Here is a 12,500-nt window from a genome sequence, read left to right on the forward strand (position 1 = left end):
ATACACTGTTCAGAAAGAAAAAAAAAAAATGAAACGCTACTCTAATTTAATTATTTACCCACATGAGAACACTGCATTCAAGGGTAACGAGTTAGGGCAGATTGAAGAGAGAGCGAAGGAAAATTAACACAGGAGCGAAATGTCCAGATGAAAGCCACAATTAAACTGGCGAAATTCTGCTACTCGTACCTAACAAAAAACTGCTTTCACTGGTAACCTTATTCTCTCCCGTGTGTCAGGGTAACGAGCACGCCATCGAAGTTAATGGGACTTCCGGCTTTATTACACTCGAAAGTTGTGTGATATTAATATGAAGCGAATCGCACCAGTAGAGGGCAGCAGTTACATTCCGTGGCTAAGTAATGACTAGAATATGTGTGTAGTTGGAGTATGTCTGTGTCTGATTTTGTTTTCTCTTTTTTTTCTACTTTTCCATTACACAAAAAAGCTTTATGATATTAACAAAAAAATGACTCGTACTAGTAGAGAGTAGCAGTTAGATTCCGTGGTTAAGTAACGGGCAAGATATGCGTGTAGTTGCAAAATTTCTAGGCGTTAGTCTGTTTTTCTACTTTTCTATTACGTAGGAAAGTTTTTGGCATTAACTCTTTTTACTAGTATGTTCATCTTTAACCAACATTCAGAGCAGTGTAAAAAAAAAAAAAAAAAAACTGAGAATTGATTAATTTTGTCTATTATAGGTTAAGAAACTTTTTAAGAGACTGATATAAAAAGCAATGTCTAAAAAGTTGTAGATTGCTGAAAAAAATATTGTTCAGCAGTAAAACGATTAACAAAAGACGATTGACACAACTAGAGGGCACTAATTAATTAATTAATTAATTAGTTAATTAATGAACAAAATAGTTAGGTAGAGTATCTCACTGCTTGGCTCTTTTTGTGAGTTTCTAGTAGGCATCAAAGCGAGAAGCAAAGAATGCAACTACAGGATTATTGGATCTCGTGGTTAGGTAATGGGACAGGATATGTGTGTAACTAGAGGACTTTCACGTCTGGCCCTGTGTTCTTTTTAGTTTTGTGTTACTTGAGAAAGCTTTGTGTTGTTAGGAAAAGGAATGACTAGCACCAGAGAGCAGTTTTGAGGTTAAGTAACGAACTAATTGGCTATATACATAATTGAATGATCTTTTACGTCTAGTTCTGTTTTTTCCACCATCATTGGAACATCAGAAAGCAAGGAAAGCTGAAGGAAGCCATCCGGCCTATACGTGACAATTCCAGTACAAAAAGATGTTTACATATTTCCGCCTATCATCCCCATCCATAAACTTATCTTATATTCTTTAAAGCTCCCTATTGACTGACTGACAACTTGATTACTTCCCATAACTTGAACTGATTAAAAAAATGAGCATTTCCTAAACTAAATTGGGCCGTTCAGTTGTAACCATTTCCTGGATTGGGCGGTGAAGTGGATTTTCGTTTTCTACACGATATAACCTGAATTACTTAAGAAAAATACCATCAAGAAAACTCGAAAAGTAAATTGACCCATAACAACTGTAACCTTTTGTATTTAATACGGGGGATCGGCTATTAGACAGAGTTATGTTTTATTTTTATACATTTCTTTAGTTCTTGATCAGATAGAAAGGAAAAGATTAATTGATTGGTATGTAATTAAAGGGCAGAGCATTTGGTATTTAGCTACAGGTATATATTCATAAAAAAAAAAGTATTAGTAAAGAACACAGCAGGTCAGTGTACGTAAATATGAGGCTGATATGAGAGATTTTAACCTTTTTAACACACCTGAAATTAGCCTCTGGGATGAACGTTTATTCTTTATTTTACATTTTTCAGCAGGAAATTAGTCATTTTTTCATATATATATATATATATATATATATATATATATATATATATATATATATATATATATATATATATATATATATATATATATATATATATATATATATATGGGAGCGTGTTTATTTTTCCATAGTGAAGGAGGTTGTGAAGGACACGGAAACTATATATATATATATATATATATATATATATATATATATATATATATATATATATATATATATATATATATATATATATATATATATATATATATATATATATATATATATATATATATAGTTTCCGTGTCCTTCACAAACCTCCTTCACTATGGAAAAATAAACACGCTCCCATTTTTTTTTTTTTTTTTTTTTTTTGAGATGTAGTTGGTATCTGACATCTTAGTAGACTCTTCTCGTTCTCCCATTCCCTTCTTCCTTTTTACACCTTTAGTCTACATTCTCAGAAAATGAAAAGAAAAAATATCACTCTTATACCACCTCAGTACGTTTTTGAGCTGTAATACCATAATACAGGCGACAGGAAGAATTAGAAATGTACTTCCATAACTTGCTCGGGATCTGTCCGACGCGGGGACCGTAAAGTATTGAACTGGAGGCACTTTGGCTACTAATTTTGGGATGGCCCGCCGCGAGTAAAGTTAAAGGGAGTGTGTGGCGAGTGTGGACTCTCTCTCTCTCTCTCTCTCTCTCTCTCTCTCTCTCTCTCTCTCTCTCTCTCTCTCTCTCTGCGCTAAAAGCCAAAACAACACTTCCTCCGCGGAGATATTTTTCCTCTTTAGTCTTTTGTTTATTTGCATGTAAATGACGCTCGAGGTGGCCGGAACTTGTCTGTCTGTCTGTCTGTCTGTCTGTCTGTATGCCTGTTACTCTCTCTCTCTCTCTCTCTCTCTCTCTCTCTCTCTCTCTCTCTCTCTCTCTCTCCTCTCTCTCTCTCTCTCTCTCTCTCTCTCTCTCTCTCACGGTAATAAAACTCAAACAAAAACACAAAAAAACATTCTTTCCTCCCCGTTTTTCTTTTCCGTCTTTTTCTCGGAGTTCTTTGCCTTTTTCCTCTCTTACCACCCGTCCGTTACATATTTCATTTCACTCACTCAGTCACTCCGCATCACACCCTCTCCTTGTGCCCGCCTCACCTGGGTCTTCTTCCCCCGCAGGAGCTGAGGTTCGGTACACGCTGACGCAGGGAAACAAGGAGGGCCTCTTTTCCGTCGGCCACTCTTCAGGGGTCATCAGTCTGGCCGCGCCCTTGGACTACGAGGCGCAGAGCAAGGTGAGAGGGGTAGTGAAAGTGTGATGGAGGGATAATGGTAGTGGTGATGGTGAGATTAGTAATAGTAGTAGTAGTAGTAGTAGTAGTAGTAGTAGTAGTAGTAGTAGAAATAGTAGCAGTTTTAAGGCTAGTTTCATAAAAAAAAAAGGCGGGAAAAAACTAATCATTTCTCCTCCTAATGAAAAAAATAAATAAACATGGAAAAGACAATATTATTATAAACAGTAGTAGTAGTAGTAGTAGTAGTAGTAGTAGTAATAGTAGTAGTAAATATTTTTTTACGACTCAAGTACACCAGCCAATGACATAAAAAAAAAGAGAAAAAAAAAACACTAACTAATTTACCGCTCTCAGAAAAGCTAAACATGAAAAAGACATTAGTTGCAGTAGTAGTAGTAGTAGTAGTAGTAGTAGTAGTAGTAGTAGTAGTAGCAGTAGTAGTAGTAGTAGTTATAGTATTAGTAGTGGTAGCAGTAGTAGTAGTAGTCGTCAATGCCTCAAAAACTCAATTCCTCCATCTATCAACTCGACACAATCTTCCAGACAACTATCCCCTCTTCTTCAATGACACTCAACTGTCCCCCTCTTCTACACTGAACATCCTCGGTCTGTCCTTTACTTATAATCTGAACTGGAAACTTCACATCTCATCTCTAGCTAAAACAGCTTCTATGAAGTTAGGTGTTCTGAGACGTCTCCGCCAGTTTTTCTCACCCCCCAGCTGCTAACTCTGTACAAGGGCCTTATCCGTCCATGTATGGAGTATGCTTCACATGTCTGGGGGGTTCCACTCATACTGCTGTTCTAGACAGGGTGGAATCAAAAGCTTTTCGTCTCATCAACTCCTCTCCTCTAACTGACTGTCTTCAGCCTCTCTCTCACCGCCGCAATGTTGCATCTCTAGCTGTCTTCTACCGCTATTTTCATGCTAACTGCTCTTCTGATCTTGCTAACTGCATGCCTCCCCTCCTTCCGCGGCCTCGCTGCACAAGACTTTCTTCTTTCTCTCACTCCTATTCTGTCCACCTCTCTAACGCAAGAGTTAACCAGTATTCTCAATCATTCATCCCTTTCTCTGGTAAACTCTGGAACTCCTTGCCTGCTTCTGTATTTCCACCTTCCTGTGACTTGAATTCCTTCAAGAGGGAGGTTTCAAGACACTTGTCCACCAATTTTTGACCACTGCTTTGACCCTTTTAGGGACTGGCATTTCAGTGGGCATTTTTTTTGTTGGATTTTTGTTGCCCTTGGCCAGTGTCCTTCCTACATAAAAAAAAGTAATAGTAGTAGTCGTAGTAGCAGTAGTAGTAGTAGTCGTAGTAGTAGTAGTAGTAGTAGTAGTAGTAGTAGTAGTAGTAGTAGTAGTAAAGAACAGTCAAAGTAATAGTCACATTTGTATAGCAGCAGCAACTGTCAAAAGTGCAAATTTTAATCACCTTATTCGCTTGCATTTCTCTTTCGAGTGACTACATTAATAGTGGCAGAGGTAATATGGGGTGGAGAGAGGAGGAGGAGGAGGAGGCAGTAATATAACGTCGTCGAAGCGAGGTGATTGGTAATTAGTGAAGCGAGAACTATATGGGATGATAATGACAGAAATTAATTCAAACTCATCCATTCGTTCAATAGCGATGCACCGTTTTCGCGCCAAATAGGATAGAACGGCAATCCACAGACCAAACGGGGCTCAAGCGGAAAACCATTACGAGGGAGAGAAAACAACGGATTAAATACGATATCATGAGCAGACGCCACTTGGGCCAAATAGAACCTAAATGCATAGTGCTGAATTGACAGTGACTTCAGTGATTTGCTGATTTCTTGTGTGCTAAAAAGAGACGGCATGATTAAAACAATAAGATTATCTGGGTGTCAAAAAAAAAAAAAAAAAGAGTTTGTTCAATGTGAAATCTAGGTCATGGCTTTGTTTTGCGGGCGAGTGATGATCGATTACAGGCTTAATGTTGCTGTTGTAGGAAGTGATGCTTGTCGAACTTTGTGGTGTGATTGTGTTTCGTGTCTTAGTGTATGTGGGGAGGTTTATTTTAATTTTTGTTGTTGTTGTTTCCCTGAATGAGACAGTACATTGATCAATCAGCTTGTTTTTGTTTTTTTTCAGTAAAGTATTACTTCGCATTGACTAATGCTTCAGTTTCTTTCTGGCGGAATTTTTGGATGAATTTTGCTTGCAGGTTTATTATCGTGTTAGGCCTGGTTTGAGCTTTCTTTTCTCTGGAACGAATTTGTAATGTGTCAGTAAAGTATAGTTCACACTGATAAATTATCTGGTTTGTTTGCACAGAAAATTTTCAGTAAATCTTTTCAGAAGGTTTAGTTTTTCGGGTGTTGATTTTAGTTTCCTGTTCCCGGCAAGAGTCGTGGTCAAATGTGATATGACAATGGTTCGTGTTTTGATGCAGTGATCAAGGTCATTAAACCGGCTTGGTATTAGGTATCTGCTTCCTAGCACTGAGTCATTCAGCCAGTTAATTAGTTAGTCTATCGGTAAAGGTTCATTTGCACTTCCAGATAATCCGTTTTATTTTACGCCGAGGTTTTTAAAAGGAAAGAGAAAACCTTTCAAAAATGCCTTCATACATGCAACTCAGTTCTACGTAAAGAGGCTGCTTGTTGCCCCAGCCATTAGCAACGTACGCAGTGCACATTCTCTCATAATGGATCGCCACATACGTATTAGACAGGTCGCCTTTCCTGCTCCACTTGCTTTAGCTTTGGGAGAGTGAGGTGCCATCGTGTGTTTGAATCCTTCCTGGGATAGGCAGGAGGCGAGAAGAGTGCTTACCACCTACAGGTGAGAGAGCTGACCTTGGCTTGAGGATCTGAGGTACTATCATACATCTGGTTTCTTCCTTTCATATTCAGAAGGCGATAAGAGCTTACCATCTACTGCTAAGGTAGCTGAACCTGAAAGACCTTAAACCTTTAACTAATGGATTCAGTTGCACAAGCCACGGTACCAGCACCTGGTGTGTCCACTGACTCCCATTATCGAGAAACAAGACACAGACATGTTTGCGTTTAATTCGCTCCCGCATTTAAAATTTTCCGATAGAAACTGCCAGTATTGGTGAAAAAAGAGGCTGACTGATCGGTTTTCTTTATTGCGGTAGTTTTCTCCCGGGATTCTGTCTGTCGGTGAGAAAAAAAAACAATAAAGTTAGAGGAAAATCGCAGAATTTCGCCTGTGAGAAAGCTGGCGAATTATTTAGCCAGATCGTCCTGCCGTCTATCATGTAAACAGAGCGAAGTCACGAAAATTATGTCGTACAAACAGAGAAAATAAAGAAAAAAAGTTACAGGAAAATCGCTGAATTTCGCCTGTGTGAAAGCTGGCGAATTATTTAGCCAGATCGTCCTGCCGTCTATCATGTAAGCCGAACAAAGTCACGAAAATTGTGTCGTACAAACAGAGAAAATAGACAAAAGTAATATCGTAATTATTTTCTTTAAGTGTTAGGAAAATTGATGAAGGGGTAAAAAAAAAAGGGTAAAAATAAGGAGGCCGTTCAACTTGCCGCTCTCAGAAAGTTACAGAAAGAAGTTGGCTAATTAAGATTTTTTAGTTGTTCTGATGCCAGATAGAGTCCGAATCATCTAATGAACTGAAGAACAACGAAGAGAAAAGGGGAACGAGGAGAGGGAGAGAGTAACCACCACCATCATCACCACCACCATTATTACTACAACTACTACTACTAGAATAAAAAATCTACCAAAACTTCCTATTCACTTTCCTTTCCTATCGACCGACACTTAAATAATCACCAACAAAACCCCAGATAAGGCGTCACCTCATACTGACAGAACCCCAAATCTCCAAACACAAAACCATCGCATCACACACGTATGAACTCCAAGCCACAGTCGTTACAAAACCTTGTCGAATGTACCACGAAATCCTCCCCCTTCTGAAAAATGAGTCGGTCGTGGGTTAGTTAGAATGATCAGTTTTGCATGCGAGTTCTCATCCCCGTGTTGTTTGGTTCAGGTAATGCATGGGAGTTAGGGAGCTATTGGCTGTGATGGTGGTGTTTGTGGTGCTAGAGAGAGAGAGAGAGAGAGAGAGAGAGAGAGAGAGAGAGAGAGAGAGAGAGAGAGAGATGTAGCCGATGATGAGTATAGATTTAAGTAACAAGTCAACTAAACGGTATAACAGTTTGCCGACACTGGAATTATTTGATATTGTTTACTTTAGTTCGTGTTTGATTGTTGTTCCTTCCTTTTCTTTCTTCCTTCTTTTTTTCCCCTTTTTTCCTTCCTTCATACCTTCTTCTTCATCTTCCTAACCCTTTTTCCTCTTCTGTCCACTTTTTTTTCTCATCAGTTCATTCTCTCTCTCTCTCTCTCTCTCTCTCTCTCTCTCTCTCTCTCTCTCTCTCTCTCTCTCTCTCTCTCTCTCTCTCTCTCTCTCTCTCTCTCTCTCTCTCTCTCTCTCTCTCTCTCTCTCTCTCTCTCTCGCTGTTAATTAGCTATCCCTCATTTCACAGTCTCTTACCTCTCCTCCCCTCCTGGCTTTCCTCCACACCCTTCCATTTTCTTTACACGGAGGAGGAAGAAAAAAGAAAAGCATTGAGATTTTTAGCTTGTTTTATGGCTGTAGCAGTAGTAGAAGTAATGGCATTGTTAACATTAATAGCAGAAGTAGTAGTAATAGTAGTAGTAGTAGTAGTAGTAGTAGCAGTAGTAGTAGTAGTAGTAGTAGTAGTAGTAGTAGTAGTAGTAGTAGACTTTTCGACGTCTGTTCGCAGTCGTCCAACCCTTCAGGAAGTAAACAGTTCACGCAGGTATGACACGGAACGCCTGACTTTTGATTTCTCTAAAATTTCTGATTGGGACAGAGCGAATTTAGTATTGTTCAATGCTTCAAAAACCCAATTCCTCCATCTATCAACTCGACACAACCTTCCAGACAATTATCCCCCCTTCTTCAATGACACTCAGCTATCCCCCTCTTCTACAATGGACATCCTCATTTTGTCCTTACTTATAATCTAAAGTTGAAACTTCACATCTCATCTCTAGCTAAAACAACTTCTATAAAGTTGGGTGTTCTGAGACGTCTCCGCCAGATTTTCTCAATCCCCCCAAGCTGATAACTCTGTACAGGGGCCTTATCCGCCCATGTATGGACTATGCTTCACATGTATTGGGGGAGGTTCCACCCATACAGCTATTTAGACAAGGTGGAATCAAAAGCTTTTCGTCTTATCAACTCTTCTCCTCTAATTGACTGTCTTCAGCCTTTTTCTCATCGCCGTCTCTTGCTGTCTTCTACCGCTATTTTCATGCTAATTGCTCTTCTGATCTTGCTAACTGCATGCCCCCCTCCTACCGCGGCCTCGCTGCACATGACTTTCTTCTTTCTCTTATCTCTATTCTGTCCACCTCTCTAATGCAAGAGTTAACCAGTATTTTCAATCATTCATCCCTTTCTCTGGTAAACTCTGGAACTCCCTGCCTGCGTCTCTATTTCCTCCTACCTCTGACTTGAACTCCTTCAAGAGGGAGATTTCAAGACACTTATCCTTCAGTTTTCGATGATTCTCTTTTGGGACTGGCGCCACTGATATTTTGTTTCCCTTGGCCTGTGACCCTCTTACATAAAAAAAATAGTAGTAGTAGTAGTAGTAGTAGTAATAGTAGTAGTAGTAGTAGTAGTAGTAGTAGTGGTGGTGATGATGGTGGTAATAATAGTAGTTCTCATTTTACAGCGTCTATTCTTTTTTTTTATGTTTGGACTAGAATTTCATAATTTCTTCACACTTTCTTTTTTTCTTTGTATATATTTTCTAATAGTTTGTGTAATAATTTGTTTGTCTTTTGTATTTGTGTTCTATATTTACACTTCTTAAAAGCTTTGCACGAAAAGTTTTGCCTTTTGTTTTCTTTTTCTCCTTTTTTCTGTATGTATTGTTTATTTTAGCGCTTTTGTACATTTGGAACAAAGACTGAAATTAAATAAGTGTGTGTGTGTGTGTGTGTGTGTGTGTGTGTGTGTGTGTGTGTGTGTGTGTGTGTGTGTGTGTGTGTGTGTGTGTGTGTGTGTGTGTCCTCTCTCCCTCCTTCCTCCTCCTCTCTCTTATTCCTTTCTCATGTTTTAATTTTATCCAATTCATACTTTCCTTCCATCATTTTTTTTATATTTTCTTGATCCTCCCATTTTCATGATTTCTTTACTTCCTCATCTCCTTTCATCTTCTTCTTAATGGACTCAAGATTTAATTTTTGTGTGTGTGTGTTGGTTTTGGCTTCCATTCATCTTTTAATTTATTTGCTCTCTCTCTCTCTCTCTCTCTCTCTCTCTCTCTCTCTCTCTCTCTCTCTCTCTCTCTCTCTCTCTCTCTCTCTCTCTCTCTCTCTCTCTCTCACATTTGCACTATCCTTCCATTCATTACCCTTTCTTTATTTTATCTCTTCCCTTTATTCCTACATTCCTCTCTCTCTCTCCTTCCCATTCTCGATATTTGCTTTCTTCTCCTCTTTCTTCTTTTTCCACGTTCCTTCCTTCCTTCCTTCCTTCCTTCATCCCTCCTTTTATTACTCTTATTCAGCTCCCTCATCCCCATCCTACCATGACCTACTTTCTTCATCTCTCTCTCTCTCTCTCTCTCTCTCTCTCTCTCTCTCTCTCTCTCTCTCTCTCTCTCTCTCTCTCTCTCTCTCTCTCTCTTCCCACCTACCATTTTTTCTCTACATTTTCGTTTTCTTTACTTCTTCCAACTTTCTTCATTATATTTCTCCCCATTTATTATCCTCCTACCTAATTATCCTTTCGTTAAGATAAGAAATTGTTGCTGTTAAACATAAACATGACATTAGATACACACACACACACACACACACACACACACACACACACACACACACACACACACACACACACACACACAGAATGCGTAAGATATTAATTAAACTTTCAAGAAACAAGTGTGAGTGTGTGTGTGTGTGTGTGTGTGTGTGTGTGTGTGTGTGTGTGTGTGTGTGTGTGTGTGTGTGTGTGTATGTGTAAAGACGAACACGGTGTAATTTTGCTTTTGTTTGTCTTGTTTTGTTTTGCAATCTTCTTGGTTCTGTAAGTTTTCTGATTTCCTGATCTCTCTCTCTCTCTCTCTCTCTCTCTCTCTCTCTCTCTCTCTCTCTCTCTCTCTCTCTCTCTCTCTCTCTCTCTCTCTCTCTTGGTTATTGTCTCTACCATAGTTAGTTGTTTTCATCTTTTCTCCCTCTTTCCTTTTGTTTCATTCTTTTGTCTTTCCTTTTTCCACTTATCTCCAGACCCTCGCCACACCTTCATCTCTTCTTTATTCTCCCCTTCTCCCTTTCCATCCTTTCCTTCCTTGTTATGTCATCCGCTCTCACTTTCATAAGGTTCGCTTTGTACTTTTCCGAAGTATTTTATCCTTTTCAGTCTTTTCTTCTGCCTGTTTTTCTTTTTATCCTTTACTATTTCATCAATCTATCCTCCTAGCTTTTCCCTATCTTCTATTTCTTTCTTTCTTTTATTTTATTTTTCTATCTGCCAATCTTTTCTCTTTACTGTTCTCATGTTTGTTTTCTTTTGCTCTCTCCCTCCCTCCCTCTCTCTCTCTCTCTCTCTCTCTCTCTCTCTCTCTCTCTCTCTCTCTCTCTCTCTCTCTCTCTCTCTCTCTCTCTCTCTCTCTCTCTCTCTCTCTCTCTCTCTCTCTCTCTCTCTCTCTCTCTCTCTCTCTCTCTCTCTCTCTCTCTCTCTCTCTCTCTCTCTCTCTCTCTCTCTCTCTCTCTCTCTCTCTTCTTCTATGCATCCTCCTCTCCCCTCGCCTTTCGTTTATTCTTCTCTTTCTCCTCTTCATTTTTTTTTCTGATTTTCTCTTTTGGTATTACGTAGTTCCTAGTCTTTCCTCGTTTTCTTTCCTATTTATTCTTCTTTCACCTCTTTTATCTCCCTTGGCATCTTCCATTCTCTCCTCTTTCCTCCTTCCTTCTTTTCTCCCTTCCTTCCTTTCATATTTTTTTCTTTCATATTCCTCTCTTTCTTAAGCGGCATTTCATATTTTTTCTTCTCTCCCTTTCATACCAAGCCCTCTTTTTCGTATCCTTCCTTCCTTCCTTGCTTTCTTCCTTCCTTTCCTCCTCTTCTCCCCTCTACGTACTGTTTCCTCGCTTCGCTTCCCTACTGTTTTTTTTTTTTATCTTCCCTTCATATTCTTCCATTTCTTGTACGGCATTTCATCATTTAACCTCCCATCCATGGCATCCCTTCTTTCTCGCCTCCTTCCTAACTTTCTTTCTTCCTTCCTTTCCTTTCCTCTACGTACTGTTTCCTCGCTTCCCTTCCATACTGTCTCCTTTTTTTTTCCTTCTCTTCATATTTTTCCGCTACTTGTCCGGCATTTCATCATTTAACCTCGCTTCCATAGCATCCCCTCTTCCTCGCCTCTTTCCTTCCTTTGTTGCTTCCTTTCCTTTCCTCTACGCACTGTTTCCTCGCTTCCCTAACCTACCACTTCCTTTTTTCTGTTTCTTGCTGCTCCCTTCTCGGATAAAGTTATTGGGCTGAGGAGAGATTAGCCGCGGGGCACGTGTCTTTTACCCAGTGGAAGGTGTTAAGACCCGAGGATTCCGGCGCCAATCGCTCTTTAGGGAGTTTAAGCCTCCTTTTTTACGCCTCGCCGCGGTCACACTTGGGATTTCTGCGGTAATTTGCGTGTCGCTAAGCTTCTTACTCTCGTTCCCCTGCTGAGTGTTAAGTCACAAGTCCCATATAAGTACCCAGAACCCTTCAGAAACAGTCACTAGTCCTCCACGCTCCTTCACAGCCACTCATACCCACTTCTTATCTACTTGCCCTCCTCCCGCCGGTCTTCAAGCAGCGTCTCCCAGTCATGCATGTTCACTTAACGTCCTCTTGAGTGTTTGCTGATCCTCGGAAGCTCTCCTCCCCTTGGTCCTTCGCCGCCACTCAAGCATGCTCCAGATAAATATATGCTTCTTATAGGCTCCTGGAAAAAGACTTCTAGTGACTCATATTTATTCAGGACGCTCGGCTATTACCAGCTGGGAAGTCTGGGAAGGTAAATCTTGGAAACCAGGATGTTACAGCGGATCTGTGTTCCCTCCGGATTAGGGATATCATCTACTCTAGGTTCAAAGGCCAGTGGGACGGAGATGAGCGCCCCTTGCAGTATTAATGTATTCTTTTTTATTATTGTTGCTAATGTTTCAAAGAACACCTACAGTCCACTATTGATGCTCTTGTGGTGTGTTCTGGTTAACATAAAGGATAATCCAGCCGCTCTACCATGTCAGATAGCTCCATAAGAAAATAAAGTGAATGTGCAGGAACCCAGAAAATGTACTCGTACTCATATGGCAGTTCTTTCATACACCTTTCA

At 39.8% G+C, this 12,500-nt stretch overlaps 1 protein-coding gene across 1 annotated transcript in view; it reads left to right on the forward strand.

Moving 5' to 3' along the window:
- Positions 1-12,500, forward strand: part of LOC135106984 (uncharacterized) — a 146,320-nt gene that overhangs the window by 70,707 nt on the left and 63,113 nt on the right. Inside the window, exon 5 of the mRNA XM_064016475.1 lies at positions 2,996-3,111. Within this exon, the coding sequence (XP_063872545.1) occupies positions 2,996-3,111 (116 nt within the window). The remainder of the gene's footprint in view (positions 1-2,995; positions 3,112-12,500) is intronic.

Source organism: Scylla paramamosain, chromosome 2 (assembly GCF_035594125.1).
Source record: "Scylla paramamosain isolate STU-SP2022 chromosome 2, ASM3559412v1, whole genome shotgun sequence".
NCBI classification, from domain to species: domain Eukaryota; kingdom Metazoa; phylum Arthropoda; class Malacostraca; order Decapoda; family Portunidae; genus Scylla; species Scylla paramamosain.